Here is a 24,157-nt window from a genome sequence, read left to right on the forward strand (position 1 = left end):
CCAGGTAAGCAGGAGGGCTGGGGGTGTTGCGAGGGAGGGGAGGAGAGGAAGCCGGGGGCTGGGCCCAGTTGCCAAGTATATTGTAGTGTTGCCAGGTGCCCGGTATTTTTGCCTCATGGCCAGGAAAAAAAAAAATCAGAAAATATGGGACATTTTAGGTGTCTGATATTTTTTTAATTTTACCCGACAGGAGGCAAAACTACTGGACTATCTGGGTCAATACCGGACACCTGGCAACCCTAGTCATCTTACATTGTAAATTCTTTGGGGGTTAGAGTGTGTCTATCTTTATGTTTGCGCAGCACCAAGTAAAAAGAAGTCCTATCAGAATCTTAATGCTACAATCTAATATAGATAGATATATATATTTTAGAGAGTTTGTGCGTGCGTGTGTGTCCATTTGTTCAAGAATGCCTCCTAAACGATAAGATCTAGGGCCACTCCCTCTTGTCCTGACTTAAAGCAAGGCCAAGGTTTGGCTGTGCCCGGAAAACAGGAAGTGCCTGGAATCGGATTGTTTTCCACTACACAGAACGGGAGGGGTCTGAGAGCAGGGACAGTTATGCTCTGCAGTGACCACTGGATTCAGCAAATTTGGGGGATGGTTAGAATGCAGAATGACCAGAGTGGGCGGCTGCACCAGGAAAACATGGCCAGTTGAGGCTAGGGATGTAAGGATAGGCTTATTGGGTAGTTGAGTCAACTAGTCGCTTCCCCCCGCCCCCTTGCTGACACTGTGTTAAAAGCCGGTTCCCCCCAGCACCTTCTCTGTAGGGGGGCAAGGGAGGTAGAGGCGCAGCGGGAAATGGGGCGAGTGGGGACTGAAGCAATGCTCATGCCGGTCTGACTGCTGTGCTTCTGCCTTGTAAATGTAGCAAGAGCCTGTTACATTTAAGAGGCAGCGCAGCGGGGAACCACAGGTGAGTGGGGGACTCAAAGGCATTTCAAAGACCAAGGCAGTGCAGTGGGAACCCGGGGTGAGTAGTCCCTGCTCGCCTGGACTTCCCCACTGTGCCACCTCTGCCTTTGACATGCCTTTAAGTCCCCCACTCGTCTGGGGTTCCCTGCTGTGCTGCCTCTGCCTTTTAAATGTACTAAGAGCCACAGGTTCCTCCTGCAGCCTGCAAGCTGTCTGGGGGGGGGGGGGGGGAGAGACAGGTCAGGCTCCAGGGGTTCCCCCCCTCCAGTGGCCCTCCCTTGCCCAGTTTGGTGGCTGGCAAGATGGTGGAGCTCCAGCTCTGCTAGATACTCTCTTGATGCTTTATCTGCCCCCCGTGGCCACTCTCAGTATCACATCCCTCCTTTCTGTGCCCCCCCCTTTTCGTGTTCCTCCTCTCTGTCCCCTCACTTTTCATTTTATGGGAAACAGTCCCATTTTCCAGGCACAACCAAAACCAAGGTCAGGGTTAAGTCAGGGTAAGAGGAAGCTGCATGCTACATTTGGTGGTCCTAGCTCGTACAGTTTAGGAAGACAAATAGACCCACAGACACACTCTAAACTATATAGACAGATAACACAGTCTTCGGGTAGTATACATTTCCAGCTTTATTAACTGACAATTTAGGATCGGCACAGGCACAAAAAGGTAGCATTTAAGGGTGAGATTTCAATCTTATTTGCCTTTCCAGACTGTTGCTCAGCCTTAGCATTATGCTGTCACTTCTTAAAAGCACAGAATTGGGATTGACATTTGTTAACTTTCCACTTGGATCCAAAAACACTTTAAAATAATTACTCCTCAAACTCCCCCTGCACAAGGGATGGTATATGTTCATTTATTACTTGTCAGATAATTTAGCTGACTGATGTTCAATTAATGCCCATAGTGAAGGTGGGCAGAGGTACTGTCATATATATTGGTTTTCTAGTGTTATCAGAAGCTTAGTTGGGATGATGTGTAGTGAGATCTTCCTTTGGAGCTTATTAATAACACTACTCTGCCCTGCATGAGGGTGGAAGTGCTCAGCCAAGGTGTTTTAAGAGGTTGAAGTTCAGTACTGTACACCAATACACCTACACTGGTACAGGAGTGCTATATTAAAAGGCTGCTTGCTAAAGAAAAGTGCTGATAGCTAATTTCACTGGATCCTAAAGTCTTCTCTCGACAGAATAGGATGGTAGTACAGAGACAGTAGCAGGGCAAGTTTCTCATTGCCCTTAGCCAATATGTCTCAACTAGGTTTGGAACCCCTTCTCCCCCCAATAGTTAACCAATTAAACGATCTGCTCAACTGGTTAACTGCCAGCTCCAGGAGGCAGGGTTGCTCTTCTCCCAGCCCTGCTGTGGCCATGGGCGGCAGTGATTGCTCTGGCCCTGGGCAGCCCACCACAGCTAGGGTCCTGCTGGCCAGTTAGCCAATAAGCATACCAAGGCTCAACCCTGACATAGAGGGAGCCACCTTCAGGAACAGTCTCTGTGGCCTATCGTGTCCTTTTCCTCCACAAAAGTATTGAGAACTGGGACCTTTTCCCATCGATCAAGCATTTTACAACCTCACTAATTCATCCTCCTAGCACCACCGTGAGCTTGGCAAGTATCATTACGTCCCTCTTGAAAAGTAAGGTTCAATGATGTGCCTGGAGGGCATCTGGGTCTGAGCAGGGATTTGGACTGTGAGTTCCTGGCTCCAGGCCCCTATAAGCCTGAGCACAGAGCACACATGGCTGCCAATCGGTGCCTCTTTCGGTTTGTTTGTTTTTTATGGGCACATCTGACTAGTTGAGACTGGACTGAAAACCAGATGACCCAAAAGGGATGAAGAGACATTTCCTCCAGATACTTCCCGGAGGGGGAGTTGCTGATTATATGATAGCAACGAGGATTCCCCAGGGGCTCCTTGGTGATAGGTCCCATACAAACTTGCTTCACTGCTTCTGTATTGTCTTGCTGTGCATGGGGTTGCCAGATGGTTTCAACAAAAATACCAGACACATGTGACATGACATCACAATTGACATTACATCTTATTTAGAAAACACCGGACATTTCTATTTTCTCAATTTGTTTCCCAGACAGAAAGCTCAAATACTTTGAAAGTTCAAAACCGGACACCTGGCAACCCTAGCTGTGCTTGTTTGACTCAGAGATTCAAAAGAGGGTAATTAGTGTTCCTCAGTTATATGCCAGCACTCTGAATGCTGTTCCGCTGACTGCTATGCATAGCAGTAGAGGTGTCTGAGCAGAGGCACCAGCAAAGGCTTGTGTTATGTACATGTAGAATAAAAAGACTGGGACTTTTCAGCTTAGAAAAGAGGAGACTAAGGGGGAATATGATTGAGGTCTATAAAATCATGACTAGTGTGGAAAAAGTGAATAGAGAAAAGTTATTTACTTATTCCCACAATATAAGAACTAGGGGTCACCAAATGAAATTAATGGGCTACAGGTTTAAAAAACCAAAAGGAAGTTTTTTCTTCACTCAGCGCACAGTCAACCAGTGGAACTCCTTGCCAGAGGATGTGGTGAAGTCCAGGACTTTAACAGAGTTAAAAAAAGAGCTAGGTAGATTTATGGAGGTTAGGTCTATCAATGGCTATTAGCCAGGATGGGTAGGAATAGTGTCCCTAGCCTTTGTCTGGAGGTGGGTAACAGGGGAGGGATCACATGAAGATTACCTGTGGTGATCCCTCCCTCTGGAGCATCTGGTGCTGGCCACTGTTTGCAGACAGGATACTAGGCTAGATGGATCTTTGGTCTGACCCAGTATGGCTGTGCTTATGTATGTGCACAGCTACTTTAGTGATTTGCATTGCAAAGAAGTCAATGTGCCGATTTCATTTCCTAATCCTGAAGGATAGTGTTAGCTTGGGGGGGGGCGGGGGGGGGCTGAGGTCTGTTTTGCTTCCCTCGGCCATGAGGTACTGAAATCTGAGATACCTTTGTTAGCCGCTACAGCCTCAGAAACCTGAACTGCACATTTCATTTGCCCAGCATGTTTTAGAGGACAGGTAAATGGGGTGTTGGCTAATCAGGGGTGTTCCTGGCTAAGAGAGCCATGAAGAGCTCAAAGCAACCTAGAAAGAGGGAGATTGGGATTAATGGGGCTTTGTTGGTGGTAAAGACCATACAGATCACCTGGTGGCTTGGCTGCAGCTCGTTAATGTACCTCATCCTTGGGACATGCACCCTGACATGGTGAATACTAAATGGGCTACAGGATTTGAGTGGTGTTCTTTGAATGCCCCCACCTCCTCAGCGGACATGCTGAGAGATATCAGTGTGCTCCTAGACTGAAGGTGATGCTGCATGCAGGGATGGGCCACAGAGAGAACACGGAAGAATGAAATAAATGGGATAAGTCCTCAGACCCTGTCCGCACTGGTGGTGGGATCTGCTGCCACGTACCGTGAAGCAGAGGGAGGAGGCCAGTTTCAGCATGGGGAATAACCTCTCGGATTTCTGGCTGCCGCAGGGTTTACTGTCAATTCTGCGTAAACTGAAGAGTGCCCCAGACCAGGAGGTGAGAATCCTCCTCCTGGGACTGGATAATGCGGGCAAGACCACACTCCTGAAACAGCTAGCATCTGAAGACATCAGCCACATCACACCGACACAGGTAAGGCAGCTCTTCGTGGGCCTGCAGGCTGCTGTGTGTTCTGTTTCCATCCAGCACGCCATCCTAGCCCCTAGTTCAGATACAAGCGCTGCCTATGAAGGCTGCACACAGAACTGAATTAGAAGGGATGAACTCTGTATATGGGTGTGTTTTTGGCTGCACAAAGCAATCCAGCCCCCAGTCAGTATGTAGCTGGAGAATGTACGTTTTGCATCCTTTGAGCCACACTCTGACCTCAGGCATGTTGCTGTGTATCTGGACTAACTCCAGGCTGTTCAGTGGAATCACTTGGATTTTACCTGGGTAACAGAAGTCAGGTTTTGATCTCGTTTGTTTGAACAAACAGGGAGCAACTGTGGAGAGAGAGAAATGTACAAGTGCTGCACTATGCACCTCCTTTCTCTCAGGGCATTCCCCAAATCCCACAGCTCGCAGCATCCCTAGTTGTTGCCTCTTACTCCCTCGCTTCAAGGCTCCCTATTGGGACAGTTGTGTCCCTTCAGACCAAAAAGCCATGAGCACCATGCCTGACTTGACCAGAGGAGGCTGCTAGAGAGCTGCACGAGGTGTTCTTCTCTCCCCCTCCCCGAGGAGCCGAGTGCCCTGCCTTGCAGCATTCCCAGCCCCTGACACCCCAGAGCAAAAGCCCACGCTCAGATTCCAAGCTCTGATCCCCTGAGTCCTGTGGCAGCACGTTGCCAGGCCACACCACATCCTGTTTTTCCAGTTGAACACCCTTTCAGGGGGAGCTTTGCTGCATGAAACGGCCCCTTCAGACATGCAGCTGTTGCTCTTTTCAGCTGAGTGCTAGTCGCTGCGTTGTGTCGGAGGAAGCAGAGTCCTCTGGCTTGGAGTTAAATTGTTCTGTGTGCTCAGCTTCCACAAGCTCAAGCCTGCTTCTCACTGTGCCCTCTGTTTTCTCCTTATCAGATCTCTCTCTCACCTCTAGCTGTAGCCACCCTTCTGAGCACTCCAGAGGCATTACCAGCGTATGTCTGTGTCACGGTGACAGTGTCAGCTCTTGATCCAGGAACATATGCAAGCTTGATATGCATGAGGCTGCTGTTCTCTTTCCTCTTCACCTCTCTCATAGCCGATCTATCTGAACAGTCTTCCTCTGCTTTTCAGCAGTGGGAGACAGACGCTGCTAATGGTGCACGCTCCAGAATACGATCCCGAGCTTTGGGTTAACTCAGTCTGTGGTTTTCCTTGTCCTCGTTACAGGGCTTTAACATTAAAAGTGTACAGTCTCAAGGCTTTAAGCTGAACGTGTGGGACATTGGTGGACAGAGGAAAATCAGGCCGTACTGGAGGAACTACTTTGAAAACACTGATGTTCTTGTAAGTATCGGCCAAGGCTGAATGCTTGCGAATGCAATGGCTTTCCAAGTTCTCAGGCAGAAAGATCGGCAGTGCTAAATGCCCGAATCCTCAGTAACACCATTGTTGGTATAACATTCATTATTCCAAACCCACTGGCAAGACTGATGGCTTAGTTTTGTCCTAACCCTGGGGGAAAAAAACAGTGGAATTGGCAGAAATTATTCAGATTTATTTTTTACTTTCCCAACACATTATGCTACACATGTTCAGTTACAAGTCCCTCTGGTGTTAATGGCATAATGTTTATTAATAACATATACATGGCACATCTGTAGCAACGTCTATTAGAGACTAATAAGGCATTTTACAGGGACTAATTAATGAGGCCTCAAATTGTGAGGGAGGGCAGCATTATCCTTATTTTACAGATGGGGAAAACCCAGGCACAGGAGAAGTTAAATGACTTGCCCAAGGTGAGTCAGGGAATTCTGTGGAAGCGAAGCAGGAAGAGTTTGGAACGTTAATGAGAAGACTGTCCTTCCCTACCTGTGTCAAGATAAGGGCCTTTAGAGTTGCAGGCTGGGACACGTTTAATGCTAGAGCGCTGTACAGAATATATACAAAATACAGCCACTTCTGAGTGGAGGGTGGCGACCAGTTGGCACACACAACCCTGCACAACAGGGGAGGAGGGGGGGGAATATTGGCCAGACATATTGGGGCAAATCTTTCACTTTTCCCAAGAGTTCCACAGGATCTGTCTGAACAGATCAGCAGGGGCCGTTGATCTTGAGATAACATCTAAAAAACACAGCCCAGCTGTAGGGCACACAGAAGGGTTCAGAGCTGAATTGACCCAGCCAGTAACAGAAGCTGTGGGGCCAGTGAGTTTAGGAAATCCAAACCCAGTGCTTCGGTCTCTGAGCCTCTGTTGGCATTGCACAGTTATTTCAGGTGTCGCACCTGGGTTAGTCTCTCCTGGGGGTGAGCATCCCCCCTGCTGAGCGCTCATTGTTTCTGCATTCAGCTGGAGAGGCCTGAGAGGGTGTCCCTCGGTTGTGTGCTGTATCAGTTGCCAGATAACTTGTCTGTCAGTCCTTGGGGGTGGGAAGGCAGTGGAGAACTGTCAGCACACCAGTGACTAGCTCCAGCCTCACTTGCCAAGTAGGTGATTTCTACCCCTAGTTAAATCAGAGTCCAAGCTCTAACTCACCCCCCTCTGCCAGGGCAACTCATCTCAACAGGAAGTCGCTGCCACCATCATGGTTTTACAGATGGGGAAACTGACTGTGACCTGCCTGTGAACACTCCCACGTCGTACATTACTTAGGCTGAAAGTTTTGGGGGGCTCTCGTCTAGATATGGGTTTGGCACAGGAGGGTCCTGGTTGGTGACAGCAGCTCCTAAGAGTGATTCTACCGCAATGTAAAATAATAATTCAAAGTCAAGACGAGAGCCAGGAGTGGGCTGCTAATCGCCTGTGGCGTGCCCTGCTCTAGGCGCTACACACACTGCCACTGCACAATGAAATACACAACACTGACACTAACCAGTCAGACTCCACAGCAGCACTGTAACAAGGGCAGACTTCAGGCCTAGTGAGGGGGCCAACGTTGACATAAAAAGGCAGCTCGGAGTAGAGAGACTAACTGCTGAAAGCATGGGAGGATGAGCTGAGGCGACTGTGCAGGGAAGGAAGTCGTTCCATTTTAGGCTAGCCATCACCAGAGCCTTGCTCGTTTGCCTGCCCCAAGCACGAGGGCAAGACCTCACAAGGAGGGAACTGTGAGAGAAACCTGCCAGCACAAGGCTGAACGGGGGGGAGGTCCCTTCTCCATTACGGGCACTCAAAACCAGCAGGGCCAAGTTAGTCAGCGAGCCCCTATAAGGGCAGTCAAGGCACAAGACAGGGCGGACATAAAATGATCACGACTGCTCAGTCAGGGATTCTCTGTGAAGCTGGGTGTACAGAGACAAGCACTCTGCAAGCAGGCAAAAGTCAGCACCACAACGCAGCAGCCAGAGAGCTTTTGACTGCTACAGCAGACACTCAGTCTGCGCATAGTGAAGATAGCTACAGAGTCTCCAGGGGCGTATTGCCGTCCCCAGTCCTCCCTTGCCGAGCTTGTAACTGCAAATAAACAACCTTGTAGTTGCATTTACTACAAGGGAGGGGAGAGGGGAAAAGAAAAGAATTTTAACCCTGAAGGAGCAGAAAGAACCCCCCCCCCCCAGCCTACTCAATACAACAGGGAAACTGCTTTGTAGTAGGGGGAAGGACCAGTTTTAACACTGCTGGGTGTGACAGTGGGAGTCCTACAGCAGGTGGTAGCAGCCACTTCCTGACCCATTTGCATGGAAGTTGCAGCCCACTTACACCAGGCATGATATTGGTCCGTGGCCTTTAGAAAGCATCTGAAATGCAGGTGAGGGTCTTTCTCCCTCCGCCCATGCTGGCATCGTATTGGCAGAGACCATTCAAACTGGAGTCGGGCCACAGAGCCCCTGCTACCGCTCCAGTAACCAGCTCAGATGGGCAGTGCCGGGACTGGAGCCAAGTTAAGGTGCTATCCCAGGACTCCTGCCTCTGCTCCATTCAGAACTGCATTGCACCAAGGGAGAGGACCCTCCAGAGCTGTTTGAAAGCCATGAAGTGATTGCACATTCAAATCAGCACAGGTGTGTTTGAATGGGAGCTACTCCAGCTCTACACACCTGTGATATTTGGACGCTTAACCCAGTCAAAGAAGGTGCATCTATTTGGATGATTGCGTATTTAGAGACGCACCTGCAGCGACGTCACATGTGGCTTTCTGCTTTGGACGCAGGCACTCTGCACAGAGCTTGTTGGTGTTGTGCTGGGCAGTGGGGCACTGCCCGCAGTCCTGTCACCGCACACTAATCTAATTGGAGCTCACAAGTCAAGTGCTGGCAGGGGACCCCCAGAGAAAACCCAGGTGGTGCAGGATAAAGGATTGGTGAGGGGTAGGGAGCACCGAGCTAATGCCCTAGCACAGGGCCAGGCACTCTGGTGCTGGAGGGGGTCAACCTTCAGGTGAGATGTAAGGCGCGGTTCCTGAGCATTCGTTCTCGCTACATATCCCATAACGCTTTCGTCAAGAGCAAGGCGTGTCAGCCCCAGTGCCCTTCCCACATTTCAGTATGGAGAATTACATTCTAGCCCATAACTCCCTCACTGTTGGCTGGATAGGGTTGTCTTCACTTCCTATCTTAAACGGGAGATTGGTCCTACCGTGTGCGATGGCTGAACAGCTAGCCTTTCATCCTAGGTGGCAGCTGTTGCTGTTCCTTGCTGTGTACTTTAACAAGTTCGTCAACAGTAGCTAAGACGTGGCCCCCTCCCCGGGGAGAGCAGTCAGTGACATTTTAATGGCTCTTTATTAGCATTTATAATGTTTCATTTAGTGCTTAGGAACGATACCGAAATGACACCAGATCCCTCAGCTCATCGATTGAGCCTGGACCAGTATAGTACGGTGTATAGGGTCCGCCATCAGCGAGAGACCTCACTGACTCCCTCCAGGGCCCACAAGTTCAGGCCGCAGGGGGAACCCGCCACCCCAGTGGTGAGGTGGCAGGGGGGATGCAGGCCTGTCCACACCACTGCGTCCTGGCCCAGGCCCCTGATGGTGGCGGCTTTGCAGCCACTAAGTCGGCGGGGATCCAGGCCGTTGCACACCAACTACGTCGAGGAGTCCGCAGGATTCCAGGCCACAACGCGCTGCCCACCCAGCCTCCATCCCCTTAGCCATCCTAGGGTCAGCTATTCCTGGGCCCCTTCCCAGTTCCCCCATGGGCCTACCAGGCTCTGGCATTGCTCCGGTGAGTCTGCTGGTGACGGAGGTTCTGGCAGAGTATCCATCGGTTCGGGGGCCAGCAGGGGTCCTGCGCCAGGGATCGGGAGTGAGCAGGGGTCCTGGCAGTCCAACCGAGTCCTCCAGCTGGGGGCAGCATAGCCGAGTCCTGCAAGGCTGGAGGCAGAGCCAAATGTCTGCCCTGGTCAGCTGCCCAGCTCTGACTGAGCTTCCAGCTCTTATACTGCTAGTCCCACCCACTGGCATTGTGTGGGTGCGGCTAGGGGTGGCTGGACCCGCCCACCAAGGGGTCTTAGAGGGCACTTCCTCTTCCGGGTCAGAGGGTGGCCATATTGCTGTCCCAAACTCATTACCTATGGGCAGCAGCACCGCGAGCTGCCTATGCATGTGCTGCCTTCTGCCAGTGTACATCAGCTCTGATTTGTAAGGATCATGAAGCCACAGTAAAGAGAGAAAAAACATATGAGGTCATCAGTTACCTCTTCCCCTGGCAGGCACCTACGTTTTCCTCACTGCATATTCAATCCAGACTAACTCCAGCCTTCCACAGGCAAAGAAGCAAACAGAACTTTGGGAATCATTAGGAAAAGAATAGAGACTAGGACAGAGAATATCATATTGCTTTGTATAAATCCATGGTCGGCCCTCACCTTGAACACTGCGTGCTGTTCTGGTCACCCCATCTCACAGATATCTTGGCACTGGAAAAGGCACAGAAAAGGGTAGCAAAATTGATTAGGGGTATGGAACAGCTGCCATATGAAGAGAGATTAATCGGATGGGGACTTTTCAGGTTGGAAAAGAGATGACTTAAGGGGGATATGATGGAAGCCTCTAAAATCATGACTGGTGTGAAGAAGTAAATCAGGAAGTATAATTTACTCATCATCATATATATAGTAGCCCAATGTCTGTGAGTCTGTAATGCTGAAATGCTGGCTGTTCCCTATGGGCAGCGGTATTGCCTGAAATGCTGGCTGTTCCCTCTGGGCAGCGGTGTTGCCTGAAATGCTGGCTGTTCCCTTTGCGCGGCCCGTGCTGCATGGGGAGCGCAGGGCCCAAACGGCTGCTTGCAGTGCTTGCTCCCCTGTGGCGGCTCGGCTGAGCGGCACAGAAGTCAGTCGAGCACCATGGCGGGAGGCGAAGGGGGGCGGGGCGGTGATGTACATGGCCAGGGGGCGGGGACTGGAGCTGCTATCACGCCGCACGTCACCGCCCCGCCCCCCCTTCCTCTCCCTCCGAGGCACTTGGCTGACTTCCGCACCGCTCAGCCAGGCCGCCACGTGGGAGCAAGTGGCGCAAGTGGCCGTTTGGGCTCCGCACTCCCCATGTAGCATGGGGAGTGCGGAGCCCAAACAGCTGTTTGGACTCTGCAGTCCCCCAAGTGAGAGGCAGGAGGGGGAGGAGAAGAGAAAGAGAGACAGAGAGAGAGGCAGGAGGAGGAGGAGGGGAGAGAGAGAGAGAGATGGAGTGAGAGACCGGAGGCTCAGGAGAGGAGACCGACATGGAGGAGAGACCTGAAAATCCTGTCTTATGACAGGCTAATTGGCTAGAAATATAAGAATCAGGGGGTCACCAAATAAAACTAATCAGCAGCAGGTTTAAAAAACAAAGGAAGTATTTCTTCACACAATGCAGAGTCAACCTGTGGAACTCCTTGCCAGAGGATGTTGCAAAGGTCAAGACTATAATAGTTTTAAAAAAAACAACCTTAGATATGTTCACAGAATGGGTCTATCAATGGCTATTAGCTAGATGGGCAGGGACGGTGTCCCTAGCCTCTGTTTGCTAGAAGCTGGGAATGGAAGACAGGAGATGTATTGCTTGATTACCTATTTTGTTTGTTTCCTCAAACACCTGGGCTGTGTCTACATTGGCGCGATCTTGTGCCAAAGCGGCCGCTTATGCGCAAAAACATGCTGCCTGTCTACACTGGCGGGAAGGTCTTGTGCAAGAACACTGACGTTCTAATGTGTGAAATCAGTGCTTCTTGCGCAAGAACTATGATGCTCCTGCTCAGGAATAAGCCTTCTTGTGCAAGAAAGCCCGATGGTTAAAATGGTCATCGGGGCTTTCTTGCGCAAGAGAGCGTCTACACTGGCACGGATGCTCTTGCGCAAAAGCACATCTCTTGCGCAAAGGTACATGTAGACGTTCTCTTGCACAAATACTTTAATGCAAGAACTCTTGCGTTAAAGAGTATTTGCGCAAGATCATGCCAATGTAGATGTAGCCCTGGCAGACAGGATACAGGGCTAGCTGGACCTTTGGTCTGACCCGGTAAGGCCGTTCTTATGCTTTTATGTTAGCAGACTGTTCTACGAGTTAATCAATTTAGCTTTTAGGAATCCCCTCCCCCGATATTTAGTCTAAATTGCCCTGAAAGCATGGGGTCTCTGTCTGAGATTGTAAGCAAGAGCATCATTTATGGTGTGATTGGAGAGGCGGGGGGGAGACTATGGACAGCTGTCCCCATTCCAGTGAAGAGCAATCAGACGGTGTGCTAACCACTTTCTGTCACTCCTGGTTAGGGACGAATTCATATCAGTGACCTGGAGATGAAAGGCCCCTTGTTTCGTTGCCAGGACTCTCAGTCAGCCAGGGACCCCCGCTCTCATGTCATACGTACTCACCTCTACCAGTATCTGACCCACCAAGGAGTTTCTTTTCACTTTCCTTGGAAAGTCATTGGTTGGGTGAGGTTGATTTTGGTCGGTGTAATCCTTCCTGTGTTACGTTATATGGAAACGTTAAGACTCCACATTGATTTAGGCCTGTCTATTGTTTTAAACAACTGGGCTGTTTCAATCACATTAGCAATGAACAGGGCATAGTTCAGAGGGATGGGAACAGCTGGCTTCACTAAATGCCTTTCTGGTAAGAACTTCCATGAGCCGGCAAGACTGTGTGGAGCTAAAAACTCCTCCCCTGGTTATGCCGCTTTGCAGTCACTCCAGAGCATTCAAAACCAGGTTAGTCTCGCAAGGAAGGAAACTAATTCAGTGCAGATGAAATGTGCCAGGCTGACTGTCCTCTCCATGAAGCAAGCGGGGAGAAGATAAAGCAGTAGAGGTGTATGCTCCCCTCACACTGCCCCCTCTCCCAAAGCCTCAGCCCTGTCCTGGAAGGAAATTCAGCCTCCATGACCAATTCACTTCATCTCTCTGCTGTCAGCACAGTTACAGCAGTGGTTTATCTTGAAGTGGACACATCCCCACTGAGAGGCAGCAGGCATTACTGTACTGAGCACAGGGCTGGGAGGCAGAGACGCCTTAGCTCTGGTCCCAGCAACCCCCTCTCTTGCCTTGGCCAAGTCATAACTCTTTTCTCCCCACCTGTAAAATGGGGATAGTTCTCTACCTGCTGGGGTGTAGGCAGGGGCAGTTAATGTTCGCGCAACCCTTTAAAGAAATGTCTGTGTAAATGGTAAGAATTACTCTTGGGTACTGGGTTCAATTCAGTTTTACATAGACTATTAATTACACCTTCAGCGTCTTCCAGATAAAGTAGCTCCTTTACCTGCTTCCTTTGTAGATCTACGTCATTGACAGTGCAGATAGAAAGAGGTTTGAAGAAACTGGTCAGGTAAGTAACTTATGTCCCACTCTCTCTGCAGTAACATTAATTAATGCCTCTTGCATATGTAAGTCAGGAAGGTACTTTTGTTGTTTGGGTGGGAAAATTAGCATTTCAAGTGGGGCTTTCCTTTCATCATCAGTACACATTATTAATTTGATGAAGCGGCTACCCTGGGTATCCTCTACCAGAACAAATGGAACCACATTGAAAGGCTAAACCTTTTGAGGTCCTTCTGAATCTTGCCAAAACAAGACCGCAAAGAATCAATTTCTTAGGAACATTTAAAAAGCTTTAGAACTCAATTCTGTTTTATCCTGGTTTTCAAAACAAGCAAGCAATTTGCTTTTTTGGCCTAGAATCTGATCTGTGATGCAACTCGTTCTTGCACTGCAGTGTAAGATCTCAATCTCTCTTCCTCCTTCAAACAAGGGTAGTCTCTAGTGGTTTAGATTTGCTAAATTCCACACCCTTTCAGTTCTTGGCTTCTCTGCCAAGACTGCCATATCGGGTGCCAGGTAGTGCCAGCTTTGTTGGGCTTGTCACATGGTCACTTGTCGGTTAAGAAGTGACACGAAGCTGCCCTCATTTCATACCATCAGACGTTAAAGTCTTTTGATCCCTGTGGATCTGCAGGGGATTTAGGCTGTGACACAGAGGTAAAAACCTTCGTTCCCACCCTCTTAAGTCATCCACTCCCCAGTGTTTTACAAAATACTCTGCAACATGTCATGCAAGTGAAATGAAACTCTGGACAATAAAACCTATCATCCAGCCTGGCTTTCAGCATTCCTTAAGTTGGTAAACATAGCTTCCATGTGGGGGGGCGATTTTTGTTTCTGAATTCTCTGTTATGAGTTACAGTTCATAAAACTTGGAACAAAAATCCAAACTTGTTACGAACGTCACCACAGAGATTCAAAGAGATTAGAGACAGCCACCTGATTTCAAGGGTGAGTTAGGCAGTAACTCAAAGCAGACTGCTAGAGACTGCCGATTGATCTGGTGCTTGCTGTATTTTGTATGGTCGCCAGAGTGCAGGGATTGGCAAAAAGGAGAGTTGTAGCCTCTAAGATGACTGTTAAGTCTTCAGCTCAGTTTGAAATTATGTAACCTGTAATTGAAAGAACTTGTTTCTGAACCTTGGGTACAGATGATTGTATACTCTCTTGCTTTTTTGTAATAGGATCTAAGTTTCTCTGGAACACTCACTTCTAACATTTGCCCTGGCCTAAATATAATTTTAATTACAGACATGGTCAACCTCTGGTGGTTAAATGCTTTTCCCCTCCCATTCCTCCTCCCCCTGCCACTCTCCCTTTTAAATGACCTAGGAGCTGGCTGAGCTCTTGGATGAAGAAAAGCTCAGCGGAGTCCCTGTGCTGATATTTGCTAACAAGCAAGATTTGCTTACGGCTGCCCCTGCTTCAGAGATCGCGGAGGGTCTGAACCTACACACTATCCGGGACAGAATCTGGCAGATCCAGTCTTGTTCGGCCCTCACAGGAGAAGGCGTGCAGGTGAGGTGATAAGAGAGGCACACCTTACTGAGCAGGAAGAGGCTTGTGCTCTCGTGTGGGGAGCTAGTGATCACAAACGTTCCTCAGAAAGCAAAGGATCAGAGGAAGGCCCTTATTTATTGTAGAGACACTGTCAGGTTAATCGTTTCATGAACCATTTCCCTTGCCTGCGCTGTTCCCTCAAGATTACTACAGCGCAAAACTTTCCAAGTCAAATTTACTTTGCTGCCGATGCCATTTTGCTCAGACAGCGGAGGGAGACTGGTCAGTTTCACTTTAGTGCAGTCTACAGTGCAGAAGAGCTACAGGATGGTGGGGCCTGCTTGTAATGGTAGAACTTTTATACAGTGGTAGTCAATCTGTGGAACTCCTTGCCAGAGGAGGCTGTGAAGGCTAGGACTATAACAGAGTTTAAAGAGAAGCTAGATAATTTCATGGAGGTTAGGTCCATAAAAGGCTATTAGCCAGGGGATAAAGTGGTGTCCTTGGCCTCTGTTTGTCAGAGGCTGGAGAGGGATGGCAGGAGACAAATCGCTTGATCATTGTCTTCAGTCCACCCTCTCTGAGGCACCTGGTGCTGGCCACTGTCGGCAGACAGGCTACTGGGCTAGATGGACCTTTGGTCTGACCCAGTACCGCCGTTCTTATGTTCTAACCTGGCTCAAGGCTGAAATGTGTTTTTAACTTTGTCCGTGCTACTGTCCTAACCAGGTCCTACAACATGGTAATGTACTTAAGTTTAGTCAGTTTCATGGTTTTCATGCATTAGTACAGTGGTTCCCAACCTTTTCTATGCCAGGGACTGGCAAACCCCTTCACAAACTTTTGGCAGACTGGTAATATTTTATTTGCATATTCATTGCACAAATAATGAATATGCAAATATGTAAATAAAATGCAACCTGACTGCCGAGCTCCATCCACCCCTTGCTCCCCAGTGCCTAACACTTTTTGACCCCCAGCCCTAAACCCCATGCTCTTTGACTCTTTTTAACCTCTGACCCCTACAGCCCATGCAAACACCTTCTTACCCCATGACCCCACTATGCCCTCACTGAGCACTCCTTTGCCCCCAGCATTCCCCAGAGCAAGGCTGTCCGCCTAGGGATCGTGGCTGTTACTGCTGCGTAGGCAGGCCCTCTCCCTCCCCAAGCGTGTCTTGCACAGAGCCCTGCCCAGGCCACCATTACCGAGGAGGGAGAAAGGGACCTTCTCCTCCACCTCTTGCTGCTGCCTCAGCCCCAGCGCTGCAGGCAGCAAAAGCAACCGCATGGGCAGAGGGAGCAGTCATTGGCAACGCACACGCTCCCTCCTCCTTTCCAACCCCTCCCTACCCAAGCGCGGAGAGGGAGGCTGCTGGAGCTGAGCTGCCACTAACAGCCGGCTTGAGCTCCAGCAGCTGCCGCAGCCCGGCAGCCAGCAGGTCGTGGACCGGCAGTGGTCTGCAGACCAGTGGCTGGGAACCTCTGCATTAGTACAGTGCTTGATGTTTGAGTTGCAAACCCTGCAGGAGAATGTTTCCATTTCAACAAGTCTCTTCTCCTTAGAATTAAAACAAAATCTGTCTTTACAGTACCCAAAGTATAGGCCTTCTAAGAGCTTGTATTTATTTAGCCAAGTTATAAACTTGGCTGTGTTTGCAGCCAAGCTAGTGGGACATTTCAGCCCTGTAATCTTTATTCTGAAGTGGTGCTGCTACAAGCTATTATAACATTATACTATTTCAGTAGGTGACTTGGATTTCTTGCGGCTTCCTAATGAGTTTTTGCCCCACAATAGCTATTATTCAAACATGAAATACTCCCAAATAAAGAAATAAAGCAAAAAGGAGACAAGCTTATATTTCAAATGTTTATATGCACCCGTGTCACCCCCACCCCCTGCTCCCGGCCCTCTCCCACTTTGGTGCTCCTGGTCATTTCTCCAGCACATAGCTATGCCGGCCCAGCAGCTGTAAACACAATTGGGTGTGGAAGAATTTAATGCTTTCCAGTTGTCCACTGCATCTCATTGTGCCTTTAGATATGTACAGTGCACCTGTGTGTATCTTGTAAAGTCTAATACACCCCAGGACGTGGAAGGAAAGTCCATTCCTGTGTTTATATCTGAATAGCAGAGGGCAGGAGCCAAATCCTTAAGTATCTGCAGATTTAAAGATTTTGTTCACCATCGTAATCAAAATGAAATTGTCTTACTTTGACACTCCCTTCTTCTGATACTCGAAAAGGTGGCAGTTTATTACAGCAATGATTATCCAGCAGGGAGTGTGGGCAAGTCATAACCTGCCCTAGAGCTTGTAGAGTGACAAGCCAGCCCCACCAGCTCAGAGAGGAAGAAGGACCCAGTGGTTGGAGCACTTGCCTCGGATTTGGGAGTTTCTTACTTCAGCACAGACTTTATGGGTGACTTTGGCAAATCCTTTAGCCTCTCTGTGCCTCAGTTTCCCCTCTACAGTGGGAATAACAGCCCTGCCCTACCACACAGGGTGGTGTGAGGAGAAATCTACTAAAGACCATGAGATGCTCACAAGTTACGATGATGGAGGCCATGTAAGTACCTCAGATAGGTATCTAGACAAGTAGACAGCACTTCACCTTCATGGAGACCCAAATTCCATCAGACCAGGCAGCACGAGGCTCTCGCATTGGCCACTAAACTTTTTGAACAAGACAGCTTTTCTGGAAACATAACTAGAGCAGGGATTTTAGACCTCAGTTGACTCAGCCGAGGGGAGGAGTTATTTATCCTGCCTTAGCCTCGTGTCTCTCTGGGTTTGTCCCAAAACCACAGAGGCAGGCCACACCCTCAAAATGGGGGGAGAGGAAAGAAGAACTATTTAAGGAGTTGGGATTAAATGCATGAGCCTCTCTGCACCGCGCTGTCATAAAGGGAGTGATAGTGTTAGATCCCTATGCACTATTTGAGACTCTCTCTGAGAAAGTAGAGTAGTGACAGAAAAAGAAAGGAAGATACTGGAAGCCAAGGAACATCAGGTATTTAGAATGAACCCAAGAGAACAAGCTGCCTTTGCTGTCAATGAAGATTGTACAAGTGGATTTTGTACTGGAATGAGCGTGCGCAGGGACTGAGTTCCAGGGAAGGTTTGTGCGAGGGCCCCAAGGAAGAACAGTGAGGAAGGATAAAGTCGGTAACCGAAGGGGAAACAGTTTGAAGGTCATTTAATTAGTTTAGTTGATAGCGCCATGGTGTATAGAATTGGGTAGTTAAGACTGGGGATTTCAAGGTTAATGAGATTAGATTATGGTTAATGGAATGATATAAATTTAGAGAATTTAACTATTATTTGAAATAGGTTCTTTAATAAAAATGTTAATTAAGAAGGGAATGCACGTTGTCATCTTGTCCTTTCACATTCACCTTTTGGGACTTGAGAGAGGTCACAGCTGGTTCCCTGGAAAGCTATGAGTAAAGGTGACTAGGTTAGAGAGAAACCCACAGGTAAGCCCTCTGCACCTAGTCCCCACACTGCCAGCTTGTTTCCTCTTCCAAAGAGCGAGTTTCATTACCTCCTCGCCATGCTGAGCAGAACTCTGGGCACATGGTTCGTTGTGTCAGTGGGACTTCATGGCATTGTTCAAAGAAGAGGTACATCCATTACACTCTTGAGTGCATTTGAAGCAGGCCCTGGCTTTGTCTGTCATTCAGAGCTAGCAAAGGCAGAAGCGATTTGGGCTCAGTCTCACGTTCTGGCCTAAAGTCTCACCCGGTTTGCACACGAAAGCACATGTTTATATTCCATGGAGAACTTGACAACATCTAGGATGTACGGTATCCAGTAAGAGGTGGTAATTGATTCTGCTGACAAAACACCTGAAGGGCCAGAGAAGCAGGGCCTCACAACTGTGATCTGTTGGCATTTAGATGCTCTAGGAGATACATTGTGAGAACAGAGTATATAGCTGCAGTCTGTGCGTGAAAGTACCCTGCATTGTCAAACACTGGAATAAATTGCCTGAGGCGGTTGTAGAAACGCCATCTCTGGAGCTATTTAAGAGCAGGTTGGACAGACACCTGTCAGGGATGGTCTAGAGATGGTACTGGGGCCCTGCCATGAGGGCGGGGGCTGGATTCGATGACCTTTCGAGGTCCCTACCAGTTCTGGTGTTCTAGGATTCTACCCCTCCTCATCTGTGTTCCTGGATAGCTGGGGGCTGAGCTGTAGTACTGCAGCATGTTTATACTGCAGTTTGATCTATCCACACAGGCAAGGGGTACTATACAGTGGCCCCTGCCAATATAATGTGCTGCATAAATAGGCCCTGAATTTGCTTTAAAGATGATTTAGCAGACCAGTGAGCACAGGGACACTGCCACGTTTTAACCAACTTTAACTTTTCAGTGGCATTGCAGATCCCTTGGGATAACAGTAGCTATGCCAGGTGGACAAAGATAGGGATTGCAGGGGAGAAGGGACAGAGGAGCTAGGAGCAGAGAGCTTGTGGTGTTTAATATGGGAGCAAGGAGGGAACTGTGTCGGGAATGCAAGGTTACAGGAATCTCAAAAGACATTTGCATTGAGGCAAAAAATACACAGCTGCTTCACTTGGAATGGGTTCCATATGAAAAGAGATTCAAAAGACTGGGACTTTTCAGCTTAGAAAAGAGGAGCCTCAGGGGGGATATAACAGAGGTCTATAAAATCACGACTGGTGTGGAAAAAGTGAATAAGGAAAAGTTATTTACTTATTCCCATAAAATAAGAACTAGGGGTCACCAAATGAAGTTAATAGGCAGCAGGCTTAAAACAAAAGGAAGTTTTTCTTCACTCAGCACACAGTCAACCTTTGGAACTCCTTGCCAGAGGATGTGGTGAAGGCTAGAACTTTAACAGGGTTCAGAAAAGAGCTAGATAGATTCATGGAGGTTAGGTCTATCAATGGCTCTTAGCCAGGATGGTAGGAATGGTATCCCTAGCCCCTGTTGTCTAGAAATGGATGATAGGAGAGGGATCATGTGATGATTACCTTTTGTGTTCCCTTTCTCTGGGGCATCTGGCATTGGCCACTGTTGACAGACAGGACACTGTGCTAGAAAGACCTTTGGTCTGACTCAGTATGGCCGTTCTTATAACATGATGGGAGAAGCAGCAGCCTGGAAATCTTAGGTACTGGGCAGAATCTTAGCAGCGTGGACAGAGGAAAAAGTGACCTTTGAAATAAGGAGTGTGCTGAAAACATCCAAGATGGCAAATTTTGAACTCCCCTGACCTAATTGATTATGGCCAGCCCCACCTTTATGTGAAGGGATGTAGCCTCATAGCTCTTCAGACCATAGCTAGGGATCATAAGTTCGTAGTAGTTCCTGATCTCTGGTTTGATCACTGGGGAGCAGATGTCAGGAGGGAGGGAGGGACTTGTTCACTTGTATTTGAAGTCTTATTACTTTGCTCTCGTAACTAAGGATCTGATCCCAAGTGCATCTAGCTTAGCCAATCCCAGCCTGCAGCAGCTACGGCTATTCTAGTCCTGTTCCCCCCTCCAGATCTGCCAACACAGCTCACCTCTGGCCTGAAACCCCCCATGACTCTTCCACCATCTGGTCTGTCCTGAGTAGAGACTCCCAGTCATGCCACGCTGTGCCGTGCTGCAGTGTCTGTCTCCTCTGCAGTCAGAGGGGTGCCTGCAGCCTCGGTAGACGTAGCCCAGATTGCTTGATCTTGCTAGCTCCAAGTAACAACAGCAGTGAAGCCCTAGCAGCATGGGCCATACCAGTGCACCCAGATCCCTGGGTGTGTACTCTGTTCTCCAGTGACTAGCCCATGCTGCTGCTCTCAGAGCGAGCTAGTCCTATAACTGATTTAGAGAAGGGCAACAAAAATGACAGATATGGAACAGCTTCCACATGAAGAGAGATTAAAAGGAGTAGGACTGTTCAGCTTGGAAAAGAGACAACTAAGGGGATATGGCAGGTCTGTACATTCGTGTGTGGCATAGAGACAATGAATAAGGAAGTGTTTGTTATTCCTTCATGTAACACAGGAATTGGCAGGGAGGGGGGTGTCACCCCGTGAAATTTATAGGCAGCAGGTTTCAAACAAACAAACAAACCTGCACACAGTTAACCTGTGGAACTCATTGCTAGGAGCTGTGGTGAGGCCAAACCTATAACAGGGTTCAAAACAGAACTAGAAAAGTTCATGGAGGGTTGATCCATCAGTGGTGTTTAGCCAAGATGGTCAGGGATGCGAACCCATGTTCCGGGTGTCTCTAGTCTGATTGCCAGCAGCTGGGAGTGGGGGACGTGATTGCCTGTTCTGCTCATTCCCTGATGGGATTGACCACTGTCAGCAGACAGGACACTGGGCTATGGACCATTGGTCTGACCCACTCTGGCTTTTCTGATGTTGTCGGATTGTAGTGCAGACAGAACCAGTCACATTCATTCTTGTGACCAAAACGCAAGATTTGAATCCAGCTGTCTAGGGCTACGTCTGCACGGCAGTGCTATTTTGGGATAGTGAAAATAGCTATCCTGTATCTTAACAGCAAGCCCGTTATTTTGAAATACAGCGGGCTCACTGTTCTGACATCCCTGTAAACCTCATTCCATGAGGAGTAAGGGACGTTTCGGAATAGACGTTTCTCTGTGTAGACATCGCCAAATTACAGAATAACGTTTCAAAATTGACTCGAAATAGGCTACACAGTTTGCGTAGGTCACACTGTGCATAGCTTATTTTGAGCTACGGGTGTAGTGTAGATGCACCCTAGAAGAGAAATGCATCTTTAATAATCCTGTAGTACCACCAATTTCCCCGTCAGAGGATCCCTCCCCTGTGACTGCCATGCACAAGATACATTGCCCACATGTGGAAAGTAGCCTCATCCCTCTCATTCTATGAGATGCTTTGCAGTGCACCTTCTCCAGCATTGTAGCCCTCATGAATATGTAACAAGGGCTCTGTGGTATGAGGGGAATTATTCAATAAGGTGCATGGATTTTTTTCCCCTTCAGTTCAATGTTTAGTATCTTTGTTTATTGATGTTCATTCAGTGTTGGTAAATGAGTAGAGACAGAAAAATCCAAAGGGTTCTAATTCCTCCTCTCTATGGCGTTACATGTAATAGCTGCTTGGGAAGGGAATACTACTAGGCCATGTCTACACTGGTGGATTCTCCTTCCTCCTTATGACACCCTTTTAGATACCTGAAAACGGCTATCATGTCCCCCTTCAGTCTTTACTTTTCTAAACTAAACAAACCCAATTCCTTCAGCCTTCCTTCATAGGCCATGTTCTCTAGACCTTTCATCATTCTTGTTGCTCTTCTCTGAACCCTCTCCAATTTCTCCACATCTTTCTTGAAATGCGGTGCCCAGAACTGGACACAATATTCCAACTGAGGCCTAACCAGCGCAGAGTAGAGCGGAAGAATGACTTCTCGTGTCTTGCTCACAACACACCTGTTAATGCATCCAGAATCATGTTTGCTTTTTTTGCAACAGCATCACACTGCTGACTCATATTCAGCTTGTGGTCCACTATAACCCCTAGATCCCTTTCTGACGTACTTCTTTCTAGACAGTCGCTTCCCATTCTGTGTGTGTGAAACAGATTGTTCCTTCCTAAGTGGAGCACTTTGCATTTGTCTTTATTAAACTTCATCCTGTTTACCTCAGACCATTTCTCCAATTTGTCCAGATCATTTTGAATTATGACCCTATCCTCCAGAGTAGTCGCAACCCCTCCCAGCTTGGTATCATCTGCAAACTTAATAAGCGTACTTTCTATGCCAATATCTAAATCGTTGATGAAGATATTGAACAGAGCCGGTCCCAAAACAGACCCCTGCGGAACCCCACTTGTTATACCTTTCCAGCAGGATTGTGAACCATTAATAACTAAGAGCACGGTTATCCAGCCAGTTATGCACCCACCTTATAATAGCCCCATCTAAGTTGTATTTGCCTAGTTTATTGATAAGAATATCATGCGAGACCGTATCAAACGCTTTACTAAAGTCTAGGTATACCACATCCACCGCTTCTCCCTTATCCACAAGACTCGTTATCCTATCAAAGAAAGCTATCAGATTGCACAAGAACACATCCACACTGCCATGTGCTTTTGTGCAAGAGCATCCAAGGCAGTGTGGATGCTCTCTTGCGCAAGAAAGCTCTGATGGCCAGTTTAGCCATAGGGCTTTCTTGCGCGAGAAACCCCTGCCGTTCGTCCACACTGCCCTCTTGCGCAAGAGGGCTTATGCTTGTTAGAAAAGAGCATAGCTCTTGCACAAGAAACCCTGTCTACCTACACTCTACTGTAGCTCTTCTTGCCTAAGAGCAGGTGGGCAGTGTGGACGCTCTATAAGTTCTTGTGCAAGAACAGCTGTTGTTGCCCAAGAACCCGCCAGTGTAGACATAGCCCTACTGTAGTCACGTTCATCCTTAGCATAACTGCTAATGCCAAGTCACACTGCTTTAGAAGAGGGCAAAGTTAGTTGTTTGTGCCTTGTGTATTTGGTCACAAGGGTCTTTAACTTTTCACTCTTCTGAAGCAATGTGATTTGGCATTTGCAGTTATGCTAAGGATTTTGGAATGAGATACTTTTGGTCACAAAGGATTTGATTCCAGCTCTCTTCTCGTTTTTCAATCCTCCATGGACTTGGTTCTGTTTTCATACCCCCATTTCTTCCACACACCCCCACCTGCTTTTCCATTGTTAGTGCAAAAGCCTTCTCCAGCCATGCTGCCTCCCATCTGTAACAGCCTCCCTGGATTTCTCCACCTTAGCAGCTCTCCTTACCATTTCAAATGTTGGCTGAATTTTTTTGGTCCCATATCTAAATCTTTCTCTTCCCTTCCATGATACAGTAGAACCTCAGCATTACAAACACAAGAATTTTGGACTGAACAGTCAATCACACACCTCTTTTGGAACCAGAAGTACACAATAAGGCAGCAGTAGAGACAAAGAAAAAAAAAGTAAATACAGTACAGTGTTAAGCATAAAGGGAAAGCAGTGTACTTCTTCATAGTAATATTTCAAAGCTGTAGTGCGTCTGTCATAGAACCCAGAACTGGAAGTAACCTTGAGAGATCACCAAGTCTAGTCCCCTGCCCTCGTGGCAGAACCAAGCACCATCCCTGATAGATATCTATCCAACCCGCTCTTAAATATCTCCAGTGATGGAGATTCCACAACTCCTCCCCCCCCCAGGCAATTGATTCCAGTGTTTAGCCACCCTGACAGACAGGAAGTTTTTCCTAATGTCCAACCTAAACCTCCCTTGCTGCAGTTTAAGCCCATTGCTTCTTGTCCTACCATCAGAGGCCAAGGAGAACAATTTTTCTCCCTCCTCTTGGTAACATCCTTTTAGATAACT

At 48.2% G+C, this 24,157-nt stretch overlaps 2 protein-coding genes across 2 annotated transcripts in view; one reads left to right on the top strand and one right to left on the bottom strand.

Annotated features, from left to right (window-relative positions):
• SFXN2 (sideroflexin 2) overlaps positions 1 to 24,157 on the bottom strand; it is a 96,520-nt gene that overhangs the window by 40,584 nt on the left and 31,779 nt on the right. The window lies entirely within an intron of this gene.
• ARL3 (ARF like GTPase 3) overlaps positions 1 to 24,157 on the top strand; it is a 45,489-nt gene that overhangs the window by 17,502 nt on the left and 3,830 nt on the right. Inside the window, exons 2-5 of the mRNA XM_075935572.2 lie at positions 4,414 to 4,557; positions 5,782 to 5,898; positions 13,251 to 13,301; positions 14,627 to 14,812. Of these exons, the coding sequence (XP_075791687.1) occupies positions 4,414 to 4,557; positions 5,782 to 5,898; positions 13,251 to 13,301; positions 14,627 to 14,812 (498 nt within the window). The remainder of the gene's footprint in view (positions 1 to 4,413; positions 4,558 to 5,781; positions 5,899 to 13,250; positions 13,302 to 14,626; positions 14,813 to 24,157) is intronic.

This window comes from Pelodiscus sinensis, chromosome 8 (assembly GCF_052426305.1).
Source record: "Pelodiscus sinensis isolate ZL-2025 chromosome 8, ASM5242630v1, whole genome shotgun sequence".
NCBI lineage: Eukaryota > Metazoa > Chordata > Testudines > Trionychidae > Pelodiscus > Pelodiscus sinensis.